Raw genomic sequence first — 24,680 nt, 5'->3', positions numbered from 1 at the left:
GCAGATGAGGAGTGCTATGAGATGCTCACCTACCAGGAGCAGTGTTGAAGGGAGTAACTGGACAAGTCATAAGGATAACACAGTACATTTACAGGAATCTCACTTTAGATAAATACTTTGTCACTAAGGCTACCTGTAACTGCAGGCTAAATTATAGAGAGTAAACCACCAAACCCAGTTAGTCACTGGCAAAATGCCCAGGGGGCTTGGCAGTGTCACAGCTTCACAACTCTTGGGGGTTTGCCTCCACCTCTGAAGGTGTGTTTTTCATCGTTAAAACACAATTTCCTGACAGTTTGGTGGTGCCTACTGCAGGGTCCTCAGAGAGTGGTTCTGGCCAACCTAATTTGTGTTGCAATACATTTGACATCCATTCAGCCATGTAAGTGGTGTAGTGAATTGCCTGCTGCTTTGGATTAACTTCCATGGACATTTATGGGGAAACTACCTCAGGGGTAAAAAAGGAAGGAAGTACTTGCTGAAAATACTGGGCTAGGCTAGACTTTCAAGGTCTATCTATTTTCAGACTGTTTTCACTTATTCATCAGTAAAAGCAATTTTAGAAAAATAAACTATTTACATAAAACCCACCCTTTCACCTAAACGTGCAGTTTAGATTGAGAAAATTTCAAATGGAGTCATGAAACCCTAAGATTACATGACAACATAACAATCCAACACATTATTAATATCTCCTGGTGAGACCTGGGATTAGATCTGGGCCATGGAAGGAAACAGGCATGGGAATTAATGACAAATTTAAGGTATTCTTTTCTAATATAATTTCATCACTTCTACACAGAATACTGAATACTTTGAAGCCAAGATTTAATGGCTGCATTTCCTTCCACTTCTGCCACAGTCATGTTTTGGTTCAAGCATTCCCGAAATGGTTCATTAAAAACAAGTCTCATTGCAATGTCTGTTGGAGGGGGTGAGATCCCAGGTCCTAACCCAGCCTGCTCCAGGATCTGTTCTGTTGCTTCTCAGACACTGACAGTCCCATCAGAAATTTGTTTTAATTTGCAATGATGTAAATGCAAATTGATTTAAAGGCAAATTTGCAATTATGTAAATGATTTACCTGGTGTGCCTGCTCAGGACTGAAGAAAACCACTGCTTACACAGTGCAACAGCTCTTTGCAGTGAGGAAGTTGGGACCCTCACTCTACCTAGAAACCCACCTGCACACGTCGAGCTGGCAGCATGTTGGGTTTGTGTTCAGCAGAGTTTTAAACGAGTTGACTTCAGATTTCAAACTAGACCAAAACAGAATCAACAACTGACCTTGCAACTTGCCTGCCATTTGAAACTCCTCTGGTAGTCTCTGTTCAATCTGCTGGGTCACCTGCTTGGCACATTCCTCAGGCACCAGGCCATTCACAGGGAACACGCTGTGATTTTCTGGGTGATGCTGAGCACACTCAGCTCCCACCCAAGCAAACAGAAGCTGAGATGCTCAGCATCTCCCAGCAGCAGGAGATGCTGACCATCACTAACACTGCAATGCTCAGTCACTCCACGGTATCTGAGGTTTCTCTAACACACGATTTTTAAGCTGAAACCTTTCTTGATCAATGTTTATTCACTGTAAAGCAGTAATGACTTGCTCAGTTCTGCATAAAATACAAAAACCTCCCTCCATAAGGGAAGCTTATTGTGTGAAAAACAGGCTATGCAAAAATATCTTCAGTGGACAGGGAAAGGAAAAAAGGAGAAGGAGAAAATCATGTAAATTGTTATATACTTCTTGCTACTTCCAAAGCATACTATAACAAGACAGAAAACATGTCTTTGGAAGCAATATAGACAAAGCCTGAAATAAGACCATGGTCACAGAAGAAAATGGGCATGGGAAGTGAAGACAAACGGCACGGTGAGTCCTGGGATTCTGGAACAAAGAGCTGGGAGACAAACACAATGGCAAAAAACGAAGCTGTGAAATTCCCCTTTGATGCTATAGGTAAAGGTATAGAACGAGTGTTTAAAGAAAGAAAGAAGGTATTACAGACATGATCACATTAACAACACTGTAGTTTGGGTAGATGACAGAGAAATATAATAGGAAGCAAGAAGGACTTGAAGAGGTTTAAGTCACCAAATAATTTCCACTTCTAACTGTTCAGACTTGAACAATAATAATGGTTGGCCTAACAGACTTGTTTGCTGCAGTAACTTCATGACAAATACAATTCTGATGTAAAAAACCAAAACTAAACCCCAACAACTCGAAGGCATGAAAGTTTAAAGGGATTTCCATAGTAAACACTAAGCAGTGCTGCAGTAAAGCACATGCTGCATTAAAACACACAGGATTCATAATTAAACACTATGTGATTCCAGGCAGGAGAGTTTTTGTTTCTTATTTGCTGTCATACATTTTAAAAGGAGAACCATGCTCAATATACTTGCCTGTGGGAATTCAGTGTCACATTGATGTACCCTTCATTATTAAATTCTGAGCTTAGCCAGGTTTCTGAAGGAAAAATACGCTTGTATGATTAAACTGTGGGTATGTCTGGGTGCACCTGTCTACCTGATAACTTCTGAATCTGGTGACTGAAATCAGTACATTTTGAAAGCTGGGAGGACAGACATCAAAAGTAATTAATGCCCCCCAAGTTTCATAAAAGCAGGCAGTGGGTATAGAAACTGATGCCCTGGATGCCTCAGCTACAGGAAAAACTGCAGCGAGAGCTGAACTGGAAAATTCCTGCAGGACAGACACCAGTAGCCAGACTGTGACCTGCTCCTGGCAGACAGCCCTGACACGTGCACTGTAGCAGGCTGCAGCTCATTCCTCAGGAAAATGAGGTTCATCCTGCCAGCCTGGCCAGCCGTCTGCACCCTCGCCTGATGCATTCCAGCCAGCTGCTCTCGCCGTCACCCGCCTGCAAGTGCCCTTCACACACGTCTGGAGCCCTTGTCACCACCTCCTGCCTCCTGGTCCCTGTGGCTGGCCTGTCCATTGGGTCTGCTCTGGCTCTGCTCATTTACTGGGTCCCTCCCTGGCACTCTGATTTTAGCCCCACTCCTGAGCAGCTTCTCCTCTTCCCCTCAGATCTGTATACCTCTGCCTCACTGCTCTGTGTCCATGTCTCATGCTTCATCTCCCACAGCCAGTTGCCCACAGTCACTCACGCACTGTGCTGGAATGACACTAACTGCGTAAGGTTGGTCTCAATATTCATTCTGAGGGCAAGTATGGCCTAAGTCAGTGGCTTCAAAAGACTGGGAGGATATTAATGTCTGTGCAATTCAGCTACAAATCACAAATTTGCCTGAAAAGACTTCTGTAGTTCCAGGCTCTCTTGTGGTTTTGCAGTAACAAACTTTCACTGATGTGATTAACTTGGCATCAGTAACTCTGCAGTTGAACTGACAGAGGAAAATAAACACAATAGGAAGAACTTTAATAACATGAATGAAGTCCCCCAGGTTCCTGATTAATTGGCTCCAGTGCCTAAGTGAACTACCAATTCCAGATTATACATAAATTATTGAAGTAGAATGCAGTAACTTCAACAGGTTAGTCCATAAGCAACATAAAATACTCCTCAGGAAAAAACTTTTCACTAGCCAGTTGCATTGCTGAGTATGTAGAACATTTCTGCAGTACATTCCAGACAAACAGTGTAGGGTGGGAAATAAAATCATCTGTCATGCTACGATTGCTGTAATCATTTTCATGCCAGCAAATAAAAAGCTCTACCTTAACTAAAACACTCATTTCATTGTGGCACAAATCTAAGAACTTATCTATCTCCCTTGGCTCATTGTCATGTATCTTATAAAGACTGTCACTCATAATCTCCTAGATTGATTATGGTTTGTTTCTAAAGGAAAGTAAGCTCAATACTGAAATGTACTGTGTGTCTAAATTCCAAATTTTAGTCAGGGCTTTCTGTTCCATCAAAAAGACACAACTGACACGGCAGATGAGCTCTAAACTTATATTTCAGAACCTCTATCCTGCTTACATCAGAAAAATGTCAATTTTCAGGGAAGAATATGAAAAGAAAACATAAAGCTCAGCTCAGAATATTCTGTGGTTTCTCCCTCTGTTGTACATACCTTCATTTTCAGTATTGGCTGGAACAGAATCAACTCCAAAGGGATGCCATGGCTGAAGATCATCTAGGCTGAAGTCTCCATCCACTGGAAGAAGTTCAACTGTAGTCTTGGTTTCCGTCAATGAAGGCATGAGAGCATCATTTCCATAGCTGATTCTGGGTTCGCTGATCATATTGGCCAAAACATCATCAGAGTAGTTCTGCTCTTTCTGAAGTAATTCATCTGCAAGGAAATTTCAATGCAGAAATTATCTGAAAGAGCCTGCATTTCACAGGACCTATTTGCAATGCTACTGAAGTAATAATTCACTGTTGAGAGATTCTGTTTTCTTATGATAAAGAAAAATATAAAGGCTTGGAATAGTCAAAACCCCGTGATAAGCACTGCAGCTAAGTAAGGCACTTTTTTGAAACATCAACCAGAATTGTCCAATACTGTTTCCTACCCGCATTTCCACCACATACCAGTTCACAGATCTGTGCTATACAAGTTCTTTGACTCTTCCTCACCACTTTTAAAGAAAGCACTAAACAACTTCCTTTAACTCAACATGTTGCCATAAGTCAACTGGTGAGAGGTTAACAGGAAGGAATGTCTTTGTAATTTCCCCTTCATCTTAAATACTCACCGCCAAAGCTCATTACAGCTTTTAAATCCTAAATCACCACATCAATTACTGTATTAAATTGGGTTTACTGTAACACATCAAATCTGAAGAAACATTTGATTTTTTAACATATATAACTTCACCAAAACACTGAAGTAGTTATTTGTTAAAAAGCAGTAATAGACATCTGCAGGCAAATGATTTTACAAGCAACCAGGACCTAAAGCTGTGCAGTATTGTCTGTGTTATGAGGGTTTTTATTTCCTTGAAGCAGGGTGAGAACAATCAAAACACTTTTCAGCTCCATCTGGTGCACAGGACAACTCAGCATTAAATATAAGTTTGGAGGTTGTGTGTGCTTCATTATTTCAATCTCTTCTCACATCAAAGTTCATCTACTCTCAGTACAGGAAAGACATGGACCTGTTGGAGCAAGTCCAGAGGAGGCCCCAAAGTTGATCAGAGGGATGGAGCATCTTTCTTATGAAGACAGGCTGAGAGAGCTGGGGTTGTTCAGACGGAAGAAGAGAAAGTTCCAAGGAGAACTCACTGTGGCCTTTCAATACTTAAATATTAAATTTGTTAAATATAAGAAAGATGGGCCAAACCTTTTAGCAGGACTTTTGTGACAAGACAAAGGGTAGTGGTTTTAAACTGAAGGAGGGTCCATTTAGGCAAGATATAAGGAAGTTTTTTGCAATGAGGGTGGTAGTAGATGCCCCATTCCTGGAAATATTCAAGGTCAGGCTGGATGGAGTCTGAGCAGCCTGACCTAGTTGAAGATGTATGTCCCTGCTCACTGCAGAGGGGGCTGGACTAGAGGACCTTCAAAAGTCTCCTCCAACCCAAACCATTCTATAGTTCTCTTCTCCATCCCCTCCTTCACTGTCATTTGTTTTTGCAGGAGAAACACACTATTTTTAAGTACTTTGAGGGAACTTGGTGCACAAGAACCCATTCAAGTGAACAACTGCAGCAAAGGAGGTAAGTAACTGCTAATAAGGCACCAATGTAATTAGTAAGCAGGTGTCACAGAGCTAAATAGTTCATAACAGGAGACCGTAAAGGTTGCATTACTAGAGAACAAGTGGTTATGCACATGAGCACACACATAGCAGCTGATGGATGATACAACAGCTTTTATTAAGACTGGTTTGCCTGCGCTTCATTAAGGACCCCAGCTGTCACTGCTTCATGTCCACATCTCAACCAGGTAGAAATCCAGGGACAGGAATCATCACTTCTACTGCTGGGCCCTTAACATCACTTATAGGGGCTCACTTATTTCCCAGCAGCATCAGTGATGAAGATAATGTAAATTTCTATACACATTCTAGCTTCAGACCCCTCAGTAAAATCTTTTGAATGTTATTTTCCTCCTAACTTTACACCAAGCCATAGCACCTTAGAAGCACAATGTAACCATGCAGCAGCCCTCAGTAAGGGCCCTCACCAAGGCATGAGCAATAGAGCTGGCACTGCTTCAGTGCCTTTATCAACAATGATGTAACGGGGCTCTGCTCTGCAGTGTCTCTTAAAGACCACCTTGAGAAAGCTGATGCAACTCTCTGACACACAATTTCTACAACACTAAGTTCAAAACATCAAAAATAAACAAAAAGTTGTAACCTCAGCCCTGGGGCAAATATGTTCTGAATACTGTAATATTATGTTTGATAACAAAATTTCCTGTTTAAACAGCAATTACTTGAGCACAAGGTAAGCCTGATGTGTACACAAAATTTAATTCTGTGATTTAATTTGTCCATTCGAATGACTTACTAAGACAGTATAGAAAGCCTACATCATACTGAATCGTTTTTATCTTCATGTTAATTTTACTGAAAACAGTGTTAATTTATAAGATACCTACTTAATCTTCGGCATGGAAGGCAAATCTGATTTTTGTCTCCCCACTGCACTTACAGTAATCCTTTTTCAAATTAAACCATCTCCTTGTATCAGAGGAGAGACATGTGAAGCACCTTGATATTCTGAGCAGACACGGTATCACATGACAGGTGTGAATTTTCATTAGACAGGGATGAAGAGACTACAAAAAGGAGCTGGATGTTAGTGCCCTGAGGAAGAAGTCTGGTGTCCACGAGCCTTGCAGGGAGCCACAGATGATCACAGTGAGCACACTGTAATACCATATCATCATGGACCACGGGAGAGACTATCACAGTATTATATCTTACTGCCTGCAAGCCTTACAAAAAACAGGAACTGAAGAGTTTTGGGGTGCAGCTCCCCTCATTCCCACCATCCTCCCTGTTCCCAGAGGATGGTAAGAGGCACTGCAGAGAGCTGCAGCCCACCCAGCAGTGGCAGGGAGTGATGCTGGGGGAGCTGTAACCCAATCACCCCTTTGCCCTGGGCAGTGCCAATCCTGCACAATTTCTGTCCATTCCCTGCTGCTGATGCATTCTGTGTCATCAGGGACAAATGGTACATGGAGGGGAAGGAAGAACCTGAGGTCTGGAGCGGAGGAGCAGCACCAGGGCTAGCACAGCACTCGAGGGAGGCCACAGTGCAGGCACAGCTGGGCCTGCCAGGCTGACAGAGAGGGGCACCCAACTCCCATGATTATATCCAAACCCCTGGGGGCTGGGAGGGATTGCACACAAAGTCTCTCTCAATGCTCTGAAGCGGGAGCACGTCCTTGCCCGGCGCTCGCAGGCTCCGTTGTTTCCCACTCAGCTGTGGCGCAGAGCACGGACAGGAACTGACCTGCACAATAGCTCAAGTGAGGCAGACAGATACTACAACCAGCAGATTATGATCACATTCATTTTACAAGCAGGGAAACAATGGCCAAAATGAATCAAGCCCATCTGACAGGATGAATCAGACACTGAATGACAGTGAGAAATTGGAAGTGCCTGGCATAGACACTGTGCTGGAGTCCATCACACTGAGGCAGCTGTGTCTGCATTGAGTAAATGATTTGCAAACAATTGCTTCAATCTCTGAACTGCTAAAAAAGTTTGCCTTAGGATTTCCAGTTATTGACACTAGCTGGCAAAGCCCCAGATCAATTTTTCAGTGTTGATTTTGTTCTGAGTATTGATGGCTACTTGAATCATCGGCTACTCTAAAGGAAAGCCATGGAACGCCACTGCTACCCATCAGCACAGTTCTCCCTCCCTCCTTCACAGCTACCAACTCAATTCCCCCACCCTGCAAAAGACAATTCTCTAAATAAGCAGGGAGTACAGTCACAGCTGGAGGCTAGGATGTGCGTTCAAGACTGTTTCAGGGGTTTTATTTGTATGGAGAATATTTTATTATTAGTTGCTGGAAATAGAGAGATTCTAGGATGCTCCTCAAAATTTCATCTCCCATCAAACTAATGGGACAAAAATTCTATGACAATCTTCCTATGAGAAATGTTTTCTTGCTTGCCTCATTATCTCCTTGTAGTGCTCTGCTAAGCCTTGCCACTGAGAAGAATAAAGAGGATGTCCAAATTTTTTGGACCCTGAGAGCATGTGCTCAAAAGCATCCATGACCTTGGGAAAAACCCATGCTCAGCTGGGACCTCAAACCTCCCACCAGCTTTGAATTTGGTGTGAGGATCCACAATTGCTGCTTCTCCTCCAGACACCTCAAATTCTCCTTCAGGCACCTAAACCTTTTCTTTCTCAGGATGAGAGACAGGCTTTATTTCTGGTACTTTAATAAAACGCTTCTTGGACTTCTCATGATCTGTAAGCAAGTTTCACTCATTCTTGGGCTCACTGCAGGCATTTCCCCATGGGTCAATACTACTCAACAACAGCATTTAGAAAAATTGAAGTGTAATATGTTTGGGGAACTGGATAAAACATAATACCACTACAACTGCCTTCAAGCCTTATCAAGACTATTGTGTAATCCCACAAAAGCAAAGAAGGAGCTGAAGAAAAGAAATAAAACTTATTACAAAGTCTTCTGGTGGATGCTGGATTGTTAGAAGCCATTTGTCCACAACAGCCCAAGACCACACTTCTATCTGTAAAGCTTTGCAAAGAGCACTGTGCTAGAAAAGATACCACGACAAATCCCAAGAGAGGTGATGGAGTCTTGGAGTGGCAAAAAACATGTTATGCTCTGATCTTGCCTACTTTTTACTGGCACACAACGTTGTTTCCGATGTTGGACTCGGGGGCTACTTCCCAGCCCTTCATTGGCACAGCTATAATGATAGATAGTTCACATGGAACAGTGACTCTTGCTTCCCTGGAACACCAGCAAATCATCAACTAACTTTCAAACCATAATTTTAATTTAGCTCCTAGTTTATTATTTAAAATTTCCAAAAATAATTATAATATTTGTTTGTTGTGTTTTGAAGGAGCTCATCTACTAGATGAAAAGCTCTGCAATCACTATTATGTGCAAGGCTTTTGAATTTACTTGAAAAGCAGCTTTAAAATTAGCACTTATAATTTTGGAAGTTCTGTAAAGCCATTTAAGGTCTTAAACCAGATTAGAAATAAAGTGCACCCAAAACACCTCTAATTAAGACTAATTAGGACACCATCAAATTACATGCCATAGTTTTGACCCAACACAAAACCCCTTTTGTAAAATGCCATCTACATGATAGAACATATACTGATGCAACAAAGATGGGCTTGGAAACCAGCTCAAATAAACTGGTACAAATGCAGAGTTTTATTGTCTCATATTTATCATCAGTGACCCTTCAGTCTGAGCTGATCATGTGTTTTCCCAAAGTTAGTTGTTTTTGAGCATGTCCTTTCAAAATGACAAAATAAAAAAGTGTCAGCGGCCTCCCTGTTCTTCCTAACAGCAGAAATTGGAAAGTCTGAGTCCTAGTGATGGTTTCATTTGCACGGGCCCACATGTTGCCTGACACCAGCCTGAAGGCTCTGAAATTGTGCACATGCTGTATGTCACAATTAGGATTCACTAAGAACACTGACACAGATGTTTATTACAGTGTGTGTGGTAAGAGGTAACATGTTTAGCTGCAGCTTTCAGTTGTGTGCCTACTTTACAGGCTAATTCAGTATGCCACGCTGTCTTCTAAAGGAGTTGCACTGAGATAATGCTATCAGGTTTTTACTAACTTTGAGTGTCTGCATCTTGTCAGCTGTATGAATCAGAACTCCTTCAGAACTGGTAAAAAAGAAAACAAGACCTCTGTGCCTTATTGCAGAGTGAAGCTCTGCTGAATTTCAAGCATATTGTTATTCTAAGATGTCTTGCTACATCAAGCACGGTAAGATCTTAATGTTACATACTGCTAGGTGTCATAATTATAACATTACCAAGCCACAAAACACAATTATGTGGTATTCAGCGTTGAACTAATTCATTTGTATAGTACAAATATCATTTAGAGAGCAACTCTGATGAGAACTTCATCGAAAGTGACCTTCCTACTGGAGGGTGTGAGAGGGGCTTTGTTGCCTGCACACTTTGAAGATGTGATAGAGGAGCGATATGCTGCAACATTACTGTGAAATATTGGAAATGGGCCCAACCTGCAACGCTCAGATCCACAATGACCACTCTATCAGATTTAAGCTTTGCCTCCTGGCCAGCTTGTGAAATTATGCCATAGGTTTTCTTATCTGTAAACTTTTACAGCGCAACGTGTCTCTCTCTCAAGGTTAAAGGGAGACAGAAAGATCAAGAACCATGGGAAACAGCATTTCATGGCTTTCATTTTCCCTCCTTTAGTGACATCACCACTAGGGCAAGACCAAGTAGCAGCAGCAGCCCTCCACGTTTCAGAAATTCCTAACGTGTGTGAAAATCTTTCTCAGTAAGGTGAAAAGTCTTTGACTTTTTCAAGTTCTCAGAAAGGGAACATTTAAGATATCATGAAACAGCTGACCTGACATTTTTCCTAGAAATCAGTAAGGGAATAGCCATCCCATAGCTTTAGACAATACCTTGTTCGCTAAGAACCTAACTTTAGAAAACACACATCTCAACTTTAGAATAGATGCAATAATTAAAACCATACTAAAAAGAACACGCTTCTAATATATTTCAAAAAAATCACAACTTGAACACTTCCATTTCTTTCCCATTTCTTGCTGCTTCTCCTCTTTTGGCATATGTGGATTTCACTGTTTCCCAAATCACATCAATTAAAACAACCCAACTGAGTCTTGCCCTGTCAGCAGGTACATGGATTAATGTTTCAGTTCAATTTGCCTTGCGCACTTTTTGTCTTAAATCACAGAAAGACCCTCAAAGATGTTTAACTTATATACTGAGCAATTATCCTTTTGCAGGTTGATCACAGGTTTTCTGGCAGTGAACAGTGTCCAAAGCTTGGATGATCTAATTCAGAAAAACACCTATTACCATGTAACGATTAATTTCAATACGACCTAGATGCCTTTTTCATTAGAGATGGACTTCAATGCAAATTTAGTTTTGTACATGGCTATGCAATTATTGAGACCTCTGAGCAGAGGTTCATGAGAATTTCCACACCACTTCTTCAAGGAAGAACCAGAATCATCCTCCCCCCTTTTTACAGCCTGCTGTGAAACTCAAGGTATGAAATTTTGTCTAATTTTCTAAGACAGCTGCTATGACACTCTTTACCTCCAGTGACAGAACACTGTAATTACTACAGACCCGTAGCTACCTAACAGCTACATGAATTACTTATTAACTCAAATTAATATCAATATATGGCTATAGCTCTGTGCACATTTATAATTTTTTTACTATTTCACAGACAGTCACCTGATTAATGATTGCATTTCCCCCTCAGCTCAAAGCAGAGGGTATTAAAGGAAGCTTGTGGGATAAAATAAGTCCAAAACCAGAAGCTTGAGTCATCTTTGAGAGTTATTAAACAGAAATTAAAGACCTTGCTCTTTCCTTTAAAAATTCATGCCTTTTTATCCATTTCTGTGGTCCTCTCATTCAATTTGGTTAAATTAATAATATTGTCTCAGAAAAATAATCCACATCCTTAAAAGCTCTTGATTTAAATGTAGAGAAATCCTACTTTCATGTTATAGCACTCTTCTGTGTAAAAATTCTGAATGAAACATTTTGTACACTGAGCCCAATGTTTTTAACATTGGGATCTCTCAGTTCTAGTATGCAAAAAGCTCCCCTCCAAGTAAGCCATGGCAACGACCCAGTATCAAGGCAGACAAGGAAAAATTAAAAAATACTTGGGGAAAAAATTGAATTGAAACTATACCATAATCAAGAATATATATTGTATGTCATCACCCTGATCCACATAAGGCACTGTGACAAATTCTCCAAGTTAAATTTAACTCCACATTTAATTCCAAATTAACATATCATTAAGTGCTTCAAAATAGGTTGAAGATTCTAAATTAAAACAAATAAACAGCCCTACCAATCGTCATTGATATTTCTGCCAGATGAATCAGCAATCATTATTCTTCCTCAGACTTGTGTGAAGTAGAAAAAGCCAACTACATTTCCATCTTAAGTAGCTTATAAGGCTTATAAGTGAAACTGCTCTGCAAAAGACCATTTATATGAAACACTGCTACAGAATTTTATTGCCTTATTTTCTGAAAATAATTATTTACTTAATTTACTTATAAATTATTTATTGGTCTTACTGATAAAATAATCAGATTTATTTGCCAACCTTATAATACACAGTAATATTACTACTATATTTCTTTTGAGTATAAAACTCAAAACTGCAGTTGAACCTAAAACTCCACCACTTCCTAACACCTGAAAAAAGTCAGTTAGCCATCATTTTCCATAAACAAGGGTCAGAGTGTATGAATGCCACAGCAACTATTGATGTGTACTGAACTCAGAGGCAGCTTAGGAATCACTAAATAATCCATAAAAATATAAAAATTTGAACCTTAATTTGTTGCCCCGATACCCTTGGTCAAAAGACAACATTTTTTTATTTGACTCATTTATAATAGTTTGAATCAGAATTCACCAAAACCGAATTGCTCCAGATAACATGTATTTTGTTTATTTATTAACTCAGTTTTAGCATTTTATAGGCCAAATGTATCCTGGGTTATCCGAGTATTCTAAAGAGATGCATTTATTAAATTTAACAAATATATCTATGAAGTGGGATGTGACTTATTCTGATGGCTTTTATGCCAGTTTTCATAAGCACGATCTAAAACAAAGAAGCAGAACAGAGCAAGAACTGGAATCCGACCTAGGCAGCATTATTCAGGAAAATGCATTTTTCAGTTGAACTGGGTATATGAGAATCTCATGGCAGGAGAAAGCTGCACTGATGAAAGATTGCATCATTTGTAACCCTATGTGCACAGGGACTGGCAGGACATTACTGCACCATCTCCATCAATCCAGCCATTCTATAAAATCACATATCCTCAGTAATTCTTTTCCCTTTGTATCCCAATAGTGAGAGTTTGCCTAGCAGGAACACCACAGATACTCCTGACCATAATAAGCACCCAAGAATTTCCACTCTGCACATCTGAAAAGAAAGTTATGCTTGAATAAAGCAGAACTTTGTACATCGTTGGTATCAGGGGCATATTTAGCCATTCCCCTCAGTATACCTGCCCACAGAGATGCAGTTCAGACTTTAGTGTTTGAATTTCCCTAGGTAACAATTCCAGAGACTTCTCTGGGGATGATGACTGACATATTAGCCCTGTAATATATCATATATAAGGCTATAACACCTATGTTCTGCAGTTTGTAACTGGTTCTCACTGGACCACTTGCAATTTGCTGGCATGTAATAATGTAAATAATGTAAATAATGTAATAATGAAATTATTACTTTGCTTCTTTAACAATCTAACACTTCCTGCTAGTATCTGAGAGTGAATCACACAGAATGACACAACTGTGCTTCCAAAACAAGTTAACCGGGAAAAGAAAATCCATCACTCAACAGCACAAATGGGTTGCACAGAGGGGTATTAAAACAAGTTTTTAAATGGACACGGTCTCAGCCAGTTGCCACTGTGTCCCCAGAGTGGTCTCATGGTCATAAATTCCTTGTGTGACCTGGAGTGGGGATGACAACTTGCTATTTGAAGAGAAGTGTCTATGAAAAAATACTTCAGGCTGGAGTAATGGAAAGGACACAGAATAAGGACAAGAAGGACAGAGTGCTCTGTCCATCAGCTCCCAAAGAAAATCAAGGCAACATCTTTAAACCTCCCCTGCTAAAGGATGAATGAAAGATTTAAATATTCAGTGAAATAGTAGATGCTTGGAAAATTAAAAAATTACTTTATTTATAAACTACAAGTCCACAATTATTATCAGAAGTTCCTGGTTTTCAGTTCTAACACTTGGATCATGAGATCAGATTTCTTAGAGATGCAAGTGAAACAGAACAGTGTTATTCAAACCAGAGGAAAATATTCTCTTAATAAACTTTGTAAGATCTTTTTATTCCAATTAAATTTCTGAATTAGAAAACAAGATGTCCCACATCTTTCCCTGATGAAAAAGTCACCCCAAACCAAAGCCATCTGAAGCCATTTATCCTTATCCCAGTATCTGTGAGCCCTGGAGGAAGCTGGCTCTTTTACTGGCTGAAGTCATGTTCACAATATTTATGAGATGGAAAGAGGGCTTGTGCACACAAAAATCAGGATTCAAATCTTTTCTGAAGAACATTAGCACCCATGACAGGACACAATAGACCATTTAGCTACAAAAGATGGGGAGGATATAGTACATTGCTAATGAAAGCATTTCAGAACATCAGTGTCAGTGAAGTGCGTTTATATCTATTTTAATCATCTACAATTCTCTCCCTAATTTTCTATGACAGTTAAATATTCTGGATAGAAAATAAGAGATGCTTAAAAGAGGAAAATGTTGGCTTCATTTCCCGGATTTTTTTTCCTTTTCTCCTAAGCTGCAGCAAAGGACATATTTTAATAGCATACAGAGCTGAGTCTGCAACCCAGAGAAGTAACTGAGATTCTTCAGCATTTCCAAGCTCCTGAACAGTGCACAGAATTTACAAAGCCACACACACACACACACACGTATATGAATGAGTCAAATGCTTTAAAAACCAACGTCCTTGGGTGGAGAAGGTCTTAATTGCTCATCAAGCAATCTACCTGAGCAATATGTCAGTATTCAAGCATATAAAAATCTATTTCATTTGCTTATATGGGAGAACTCTGCTATCTTTAACCACTGACTCAGCAATATATTTTTTGCTAGAGTCCTAAAAAACCATCTATTCAGCTGAATGCTATAGGTCTTCAAGGGAAAAGACTAAAGGTAAATATCCACTTCACAGAAAATTTGAATTTTTCTTCGAAAAGCTAAGGTTACTGGATACATACAAACATGTCAAACCAATTACGGGGAGAAAGCACAGGCATAGTTAGTGCTGAAGTCACTCCAGGGTACCTGTGCAAATACACATTCTCTGAAGGCTGCTTTTGACTGCTTATTCCAGTTGCATTATCCTTATGGGCCCAGAGGGCAGAGCAGAATGTCAGGAATGGGAAGCCTGTATGACAGCACAGACACACCAAACGGCCTCTTGAGAACTAGCAGGCAGGTTTTACAGAACCTTTGGCAAGACTTACACATAACTGTGCTGCTTCTAGAAACTGTTTATTGAGAAATTTCTTTGTGGTGTAGACGTGCCCAACAAATCTCAATGGAAGACTTGCTGCCATGGAAAAATGTGCCGGTTTTAAAGAGATGAGGGTGGAAATTCGATACTTATAGTTTGGCAAAGATGACATCTCCTTGTGCCCCAAACTGAACACCCCTACTCAGTATTAGCTGAGTGCCTGGGGTAATTTACAAATGACAATTCCATTGAACTCCAGAATGACAGAAAGTATAAAACTTAAAAGGAATTGTCCAACCTGTCTCAGTTATGGATTTCTGTAACTCCTGCAGCTGCACACTGGATTTACCTTGGCTGGATTAAGCATATTTGTCAACTGGTGCAAAACTCAACTGTTCTGAGGAAGAACACCACTGATGACAATTCCTTATCTTTCTCTATGCCAGTTCACTGAACTTGGTTTGTCCCACTACACATAAATCCTAGAGTGCTAATTCATCTACCCATGCTTCAACAACACTGTTTTACTTCACTGGAAAAAAAAAAAGGCATTATAACCACACTGATGCATGACATTATTGCATCGATCAACTGCTACCAGGACTTTTGCCTCTACTCTAAGAGGAACACTAGAACTGGGTCCCATGAAGTAGCCTGAAGAACTGCTAGAACTCCACAAGCAAAAAGAAATTTCAAAAATTTTCTAGTCTAATTGAATCATAAGGTAATTACTGTTCTTACTTGGTATGAACTATACCATTCTGTACAATCTCATTTGAATACCCCTTGGAAACCTTTCAACAGCCTTTTAACAAGCTATTGACACATTAAATGTATGTCAACTTCCCTTTATTATTCTGATATCTTGGTATGGCAACTCAACTTCAAATAAAGGTTCAGAAATCCTAAGCATTGCTTCAAGATCTTATATAGTTTTTAAGGTAGAATTCTTCCCTTCAGCTAAATCTCAAGACAGAAAGTACAAGGAATTGAGTTACAGAAAAACGAGGCACTGAGAAGTCCCACTGCAGTCTGAAAGACATTACTAATTAAATATTCAAAATGTAGTTTTTAAGGAAGAGGATGAAGAAAACAAATCACAAAAGAAATGGCACCAAATAGGACAGACACAGAACTACTTTTTGCAAAGCCCCCAAGGGCCTGTTTCTGTTTTGCAATATCAGTCCTCAAGCCACAGTGGTGGTTGTTTTGGACTGTTAGCCTGCAGCAAGCAACTAATGCCCTCAAAATCCTTAAGGAGGAGAATGAATGGAGAACAGCATCCTCATTCAACTCATGGCAAGAAATGCAAAAAGGTTGTGGAGGGACTACAGGTCAGAATCAGCAGCTAATTAGTCCAATAAATGCTGAAGGACCAGAGCCAGCTGAAGCGGCGCTAACTTGGTCCTCCACTGACAGGTATTGGGGTCTGATGGTTAAAGAGGAAGGGTTAAAAGAAAGCAAGTCTTCAGACATCTTTAGCCTGTAGCTTGTCCTTTTTCTAAAAATACTTACAAAAATCTTCATAGGAAGTTGTAAAGCAAATGTCAAGAGGAAGGTATTGTTCAAATGTATTGTTCAAATTTTGTCATGCTAGGCTGGAGCACACAAATAACTGACCCATAGCACACTGTATGAATCTGAAAGCAAGCAGTGATCTGGGGTCTACCTGGGTTTGTCTTCTCTTCTAGCTATGTAATGTTAGCGTGACATCCAGAACATGCTGCAGAAGAATAAGACAGGCAGAGTGGAACAGAATAATAAAATAACAATAGCTTGATTTTATTTGCCAAGAGACAGAAGAAATCATATTCTTTTACTTATTGCTCATAACTGAGTATTTCTGATCTTAGGTAAAATACTGCTGTGGTATAATACAGTGCTGAATATTTTATCAGTGGTGGGCTAGAAAAGATGGAGCCGAGGACATCAGTTTGGAAATGAGCAGCAAAGACAGAATTAAAAATTCAGTTCACTGCCTGCCCATGTGGCTGATGCACAAAGCTCTGATGTAGCTTCTGATTCAGAAGCTGTGCCTGCTGTGCCACTCCCAGCAATAAATTGCCTTTTACATACATGGATAAGCAGTCTAATCAAATAAGGATTTAAAGCAGGATGTGTTCAAAGGACCTGCTGATTTCTCTTAAAGCCTGATATTGCTCTCTCTGGGCTTCTATACATATTAAACAGTATATGAGATTTACCAGATGGAAAAGGTGAATACAAATACCTAGGTAGGCAAATACCTACAGCGTGCAAATAAATGTATATTCTCAGATTTTCTGTGCCGCTCTCCTATTCCTGGGGCATACTCCTGCTCGTGAGAAGCCCCACTTAACGCCAAGAACTACATCGTTGCTGAGTGACCTGGTTTTTAGCACATTTGCATCACTGTCCCTTGAGAAATCACTTGCAGCCAGAATGCCAAATGGCCTCCTACCCAAGTGACCTGCTTATGCTTTCCAGGTTTTGTCAGAACAGTCATGGTAGACAGAATTCCTTCTGCAATTCTCATACTGGCCCTTTTTGACCTGCCCCAACATGAACAAAACACAGCCAGCAGTATCCTTCCTCACACATCTGGAATTTGCTGCTACAATACCAGCCTGTCACCCTAATGGGGCATTTGCACACTACATACTGGTCAAATGCCTAGCAGGAAAATCCTCACTTTAAGTGCTTCTTTCTACCCTTTGGAGTGCTGTGGGTCTTTCCACGTATCCATGTACTCCTACCACAACACTCACTGTTAAAGCCAGTGGACATGAGCCGGTGATGAAAACCTGCAGATAAGGACTACAACTCTTAAATTTTACCCTGACTTCCTGCCACCATCTCTGCTGGATTTATGAAATAACAAGAAAAGGCTGTTTTAAAAGGCATAAAAGCCTGCTTTTAGCACTGTCCTAGTTAGGACAACTGAGACCAGTTCATCAGGGTATGGGTGTAGCCCAAAACTGTGTATTCTATAGCCTTCCATGCCATTTCCCAGAAACTGTTATCAATGAACCATTTACACCCTCTGCCCATAGAGCCTGACTCCTCAGGCTATAAACTAGGTGTTAAGAGGCCTGTGAGATAGGAGGATGCTCCTGTCCTCACACCCTTTGTGGAACTCCCCGCCCTGAGGGAAGTGCTGAGCATTCCAGCCTGAACTGCAGGATATATAATCTTGGAGTCTTGGAACATTTGGAACCACTCTGTGGGATCCAGAGAAGGACTGTGGCTCATCGCTCTCAAACAGACTTGGATCACCACCCTATACTGGACTCCAATCACCACTTTTGACCAGACTGCAACAGCTCTCCCCCCAGCATCTCACTGCAATCACCACTTTTGACCAGACTGCAACAGCTCTTCCCCCAGCATCTCACTGCAATCACCACTTTTGACCAGACTGCAACCGCTCTCCCACCAGCAGGTTCTTCCCCTCTCCCTTTACTTTGGACTCAAGCGGGGCCCAAGGAACACCACGTTGTTCATGCCCCAGGGTACTGGGTTATACATTTGGGTTTTGTGGGTTAAGACCAATTGTTTGTTTGTATGATTGTACTTACTGTATTATTTTAGTAAATTGTTATTCTGACTTATAATCTCTCCTTTGAGTTGAGTTCATTTCCCCTGCTGGTTAACTCTTAAACCAGTACAAGCACAGAAGCTGAATTTCATGTTTTGGATTCTACACCTTAAAACTATGGCTGTAAACCTGTCTTTTGAGGCAGGAACTTCAAACATAGCCTGTATTTCTAAAGGGAACTTCAAATGTCCAACTGCTAGACTGTGATTCATCTGATCACTAAGCATTAATCAAAAAAAAAATCTTCAGATTGTTGAAGAAAACATTCTCTACACAGCTTCTATGCCCCAGGAATAACTCCAGAACCTACCTCATACAATTCAAATTCATTGCTCAGCAGAAAGACTTCAAATAGAGCAGACAGGAGTTAAAAGTGTGCATCTTCAAGCACATTTATCTTTCAGTGACAGAACACCACCTACTACTCATGGATGAACCTTTGGCAACGGACTACCAGTAAGACATAAGGGAAATTTTCATGTATTCCTAGTTTAGTTTCTAAAAAAAAGAAAAAAATAAATTCCAAGACCTGAGATTCAAATTTGTCAATGACTGCTATAGAGAAACTGTGCAAAACAGGTCATACTATCTCTGGCAATGAGAAAAATCTAGTCAAAACCAGCACCTTATTAGATGTAAGAGGAATTAAACCCATGGTATAAATTCACAGCAAATTAGATCTCATTTATTTTCCTGCTCATAGAGCTACTTGTTCAATTTAGGATAAAACTACCCTTGTCAGAGCTCTGCCTTCTAAAGCAAAGATAGTTCATTCCTGAAGGTGAAAACTGTTCATGAAGAACTCTGCAGTAAAGAGTGGAACTAGAAACTGAAACTATAATGCACAAAAAAAATAAACTAAAACTATTTTCAACCATGTCTCCTTACATGTAATTTATTATTCACTTTGTGTGAGATGTTTTTACCTAGGGTATTTTTCAACTTTTCTGCTGACTCAGAATTTCTAAGTCAATGGTTCTAACAAAAGGTATTTAGTGAAACATTTGTCTTTTTGATGAGAGTTGCAATATTTCTTGGGAATGCTACAAAGTGCAATCGTATTAGAATTTTACTTCTCCACAGATTCTTCAGTTGTAATAGATGTCCTTTTCCATGGGTTTAGAAAGAGTACAGAGACTCAGAAACTCAATAATTTCAGAAAAGAATTTCAGTCAGGCTAATTAGTGCTCAAAAGCAGAAGAATAGTATCGTATCTCCTTTAACAGATGGGAATGACCTCCACAAACTTCCATTAAAATCAACATGTAAAACCAACCATACAGACAATGTTACCTATGAGAAGAATGCTGATACTAAAAGACATTGGGTTTTTTTTCTCATAACTGAGAACTGTTTTATCTAGATCTGATATTTTACCCAGATCTGATAGTGCTTTAATTTGCGCTGCTTAGTAACTCCCAGTGTGAGAACTTCATTTTCATTGCTTTAACCTTTGCAATGCTTTGAATAGTTTTTAGCACAGTCTAAACCATAAAAAAAAATCAAGCTAGGGAAAAACTACTCAAGAGACTGTAACAGATGTTTTCTTTGAGACTTCTTAGCTGCTCTCATCTTATTAGGAAATAATATCCTACTAATTTTAGGCTCTTTTTTTCCCCAAAAAATTAGTATCACATTTGCGATTAGGAGTCAGATTTTTGTAAACCACTCAGCAGTTAATAGACTTTTGCTCTCATGTCACTTCAAAGACTCTGAAATTCCCATCCTATTTCCTTATTTAGAAAGGAGAAGAAAATTTAGAAGAATACCCTCACCAACAAGTATTAACACTACCAAGAACAGAATAAATTGAAATTTGAAGCAAAAACCTGAAGGGAATGATAGCAGTGCAAAAGGAAAACAAACTGAGCATCTCAAAGACCTAATAGTATTGACATCTTCTTTGCTACAGAAATAATATGCTTTCAAATGATCAATAAGATGTTGTTCCTCCCCAAATGACTCTACACCCGCAGACTAAGACTGCTGATTGTGCCTTATAATTGTGGAGCATGGAAACACATGGGGAAGGATAATTTCTAACCAGTTATCTTTTTGTTTCCTCCCAATCCCTTCCACAACTTCCTGATCTCACCCCCAGCCCTCTCAAGCTACCTCACAAGTAGAAGCACATCTCCTTCCTAACTTATGCTTTGGGCAAATGCTACTCCCTGTCCATCCCCTCCCTGTGTCCTAAATGCATCCTAATCCTTACTGCAGAGGCATGCCTCCCTCTCTTGTGTTTTAAAGAAATCAATAATTTATTTAGTCAGCTGAGGCTGGCTATTTGTGAAACTAATCCATTAACTGCCATTCACATCTTGTGAAAAAAGCTGTTCCAAAGACAATGGCTGTCCCACCTCCGGCCTTTACATTTAACCATCTGTTATTTTTCCTAAAGAGTCACATTAGCAATGTGGACCTGGATGGAAGGAAGGGCCACTCTCCCTCACAGCTATCTGCTGTGACAGCACTCAGGGAAGATGCAAGCATGGGACTGTTGCTACTTGATTCATCCACAGCCCAGCTCATGTGCTGGACATGTGAGAGGAAATGAGATATCCATTTGCCCAACTAACCAAGAACTAAATGCATGACCATTAGGCTACTGTCAAGTTGATACGTACACTTTTCTTGGGTGCTTGGGTCTGCAACTAATTTTTTAGATGTAGGATTTCCAAAACATCTACATCAAATGATGTAAACACTTATCATGTAAATTAAGTATCCAAACCCAGGAAGGATTTGCTAAATCTCATTGTCAAGAGCTATATCCCTATAGCATGGAGGCTCCAAATGGCAATGAACATATTTCAGGAAAGGCATTTACAACAATGTGATGACGCCACTGCATGTGTTATACAGGATTTGTATTCCAAATGTTCATTATAATTTAATTTAAAATTTGAGAACACTGGTAAGTTTACTCTATTTTTCAGCTGGGACAGTGTATCAGTAGGAAAAATGAGATGATGTATTTTAGCTTTTGGTGGTAATTTCTCATCACAGAAACATATTCCTGATTCTACATTAATAGTTTGCATACCGACTTCATCCTGGATCTCCTCAGCCACAGCAGGCACGTTGTAGAGGAAGGAGAGAGACTGGTTCATACGTTCATATATCACACGTAGATGTGTCATAACCTACGGAAACAACAGTATTTTAAGGAGAGGAATACTACGGATAATTTGACATTATCGTAAATTTTATAGGTTATAGAAAGCAAGATTTTTTTCACTAGGTATATGATCTCAGTATGCTCTATGTACTGAAACTGTCAAATCCATTACAAAATTCACCTCTCTCCTACAGCTGCTACAAAAATAACTTCTAGATGCTCTTCCACAGCAACTACCTAAAATCCCATGGGAATGCAGTTATTTAAAGCAGGGATTTACATTTGCTGTGGGGCAGAGCATGTACACAAGCAGCTATTGTGGCAGAAATCCACAGCCTCATTCATCTTTCAACACCATTTACATTTGCCCATACCCTTAACTTTTCACAGAACACGCAAACCAAGTGAGGTGCAATGACTGCTGCATCAAAGTGTTTCAGTTGTTTGGTTTTATTTACTTATTTATTAAATCCCAATACTGCAAAAAGAAACAGCTCTCTGAGAAGAAGAAAAAAAAAAGCTTTGTAAAAACATCTGCCAGCATTTTCAGCTGAAAACAAAAATATTTCTACCCAGAAGCATTACTGCATCGCCTCATGTGATTACATCTCCATTGCCTCAGGTGCCCTCACACTGCTACGGGTTGAGTCACGACATCACATGATAAATGCTCGCCCAGGGTACTCTTCTAAGTATCACCTGTCTTCAGTAGAAAGAGAACTTGAGGTGCATTTTAAAAGACTTATAAGACTGACAGGGTAATTAGGCCTAAAAAGGAAAATGTGTTGCAGAAAGCAGTTTTAATGAAAGAACAGTATGATTTCTTCAAATCCAAATAGAGTATTTACGGTTTTGAATAAAATATTTTGGTTTTTATTTTCCACTGAAAAAAAAATTCACAAACAGATCCTCCAGGCTGTATTTCCCAACCTTCTGACCAATTCAAGAAACAAAGATTCTGTATCAATACTCATTCCTATAACAGCATACTAAGCTTCACTTCTTGTTTTTAAGTATCAGTTTCCATTCACCTGTGCTGCCACACAACCTGCATTGGTTTTTGTTATTAAACAATCCAGTAACTTAGAAACTAAGTCATGTTAGATGCTTAAAACAAGACAAAGGCAACGGTCACAGCAGAAGATGGTTAGAAGGGTGCATTTCTAACTCCAGCCATTTCAAGACAGCACGATCTGAAAGTACACATCTGGCTGAAACAGATATTTGAGAAATCTAATCTGCCATTCAGGAATGTACATGGTTTTGATTTGGCTTTTAGCAATACCAGTCAGTTCAAAAACTGTGGCTGGAACACTGCCTGCCATTGAATCCTGCAGAGGGAACAGCATCAAACTCCACAGATTACAGCATACTGTTTTAACAGCTTATCCATTGTGCCTTCAATTTTAATTGTGGTTTTGAAAGCCAGCTTCATCTTCAGTCTTGGGGTTTTTGTTTTCTTGCTTTCTTACCCTCCATGATTTATGAAGACAACATAAAAGCTGTTCCAAAACATACACATTGAGGACTGCAGTAACATTCAGCAGTTAAAATGTCATGAACTACAGTGTCTATTTTAAAAGAACACATTAAACTCAAGTGCATCACAGCAATCACATTTATAGACATTGCAAGTACCTCTGCAATGACTATAGAAAGGTTGGTTGCAGTCAGGTGGCTATAGGACTTCTTGTTCTGCCACTTCAGCTGAGGGAAGCACAACCATGTGTGGTTGCTAAATCTACTACTGACGTTTTCCCAGAGGTATTATTTACCAAAGCATTAATTAAGGCTCTCAGCATTAATGCTCTGAAAGGCTCCTCAGGAAATGCCCATGACTGACTCGCTGTCTGGATAGACAGAAAACCTGTTTTCTGGTTCTTCTCAGAAGAAAAATCATACCCACACTACTACATCTCTTTGCCCTAATCTGATGGAGAGAAGATTATTTTTGATTGCATATAGAGTTGTCCACAGAAAGGAGTCAGGTAGTTTATAAAAAGTAGGTGGACAGAAATTTCACAATGGTTACAAACAAACACTAACCCTCAGTGGGGATTACCTGAGATCTGATTTGGGCAGCTTTCTTTGGGTCTACCATGCGGACGTGTTCGAAGTGTTTGAGGGTGTGCTGTCTGTCCTTCTGCTCAGCACGCACGTACTTCTTCAGCATGTTGAACACGTGGCGAGGCTACAGGAAAGAAACAGGGAAAAAAACATCAGTTTAGAACAGCACATATTTTATTTCTTTGCACTGGAGATGTATCCCAAGCCATCCCAAGCCCCTTGTGCCTGCAGCAGGTCTGACTGCTGTAAGGAACATCCACTCACTGAACCCATTAGTCAGGAGGCACCGTTATAACAGCAGTTGTAGGCAGCAGGTAAGGTTTCTGGGGAGGGTGTTCAGGTTTGTTCCATAACCATTAGTGGAAGTTTAGCTATTGCATTTTCTTGTCTGACTGCTATACTACTGGCCCAACAAAACAGCAACTGCTGTGATAGTTAATGGATACCCAACATCCATTTCTTTTGGGCTTTGCTTCCGTTCTCTCCATAAGATTTTATTTCTCCTCTCTCCCACCTCAGGAAGCCCACATGATCCAAGCTCCCAGTTTTGCAACCTTCACCACCACCAGGCAAAGTCCTCTCAGAAGATCTGCTGAAACCTGGACTCTATTGGAAGCATTTCAAGGACCCTCCACATGTGGTCTATTATGCTGGATACTCAACCAGTATCAACATCTGTCAACTACAGTTA

General features: G+C 40.0%; 1 protein-coding gene across 1 annotated transcript in view; it reads right to left on the bottom strand.

Annotated features, from left to right (window-relative positions):
• LOC114000141 (amyloid beta precursor protein) overlaps window positions 1-24,680 on the bottom strand; it is a 140,494-nt gene that overhangs the window by 23,037 nt on the left and 92,777 nt on the right. Inside the window, exons 10-12 of the mRNA XM_039383864.1 lie at window positions 23,985-24,113; window positions 21,848-21,947; window positions 4,075-4,296 (exon numbers count right to left, since the gene is read on the bottom strand). Of these exons, the coding sequence (XP_039239798.1) occupies window positions 4,075-4,296; window positions 21,848-21,947; window positions 23,985-24,113 (451 nt within the window). The remainder of the gene's footprint in view (window positions 1-4,074; window positions 4,297-21,847; window positions 21,948-23,984; window positions 24,114-24,680) is intronic.

Source organism: Pipra filicauda, unplaced genomic scaffold, assembly GCF_003945595.2.
Source record: "Pipra filicauda isolate LSUMZ 115617 unplaced genomic scaffold, ASM394559v2 scaffold328_size813605_pilon, whole genome shotgun sequence".
NCBI classification, from domain to species: domain Eukaryota; kingdom Metazoa; phylum Chordata; class Aves; order Passeriformes; family Pipridae; genus Pipra; species Pipra filicauda.
This window is presented reverse-complemented; position numbering and strand designations above follow the sequence as displayed.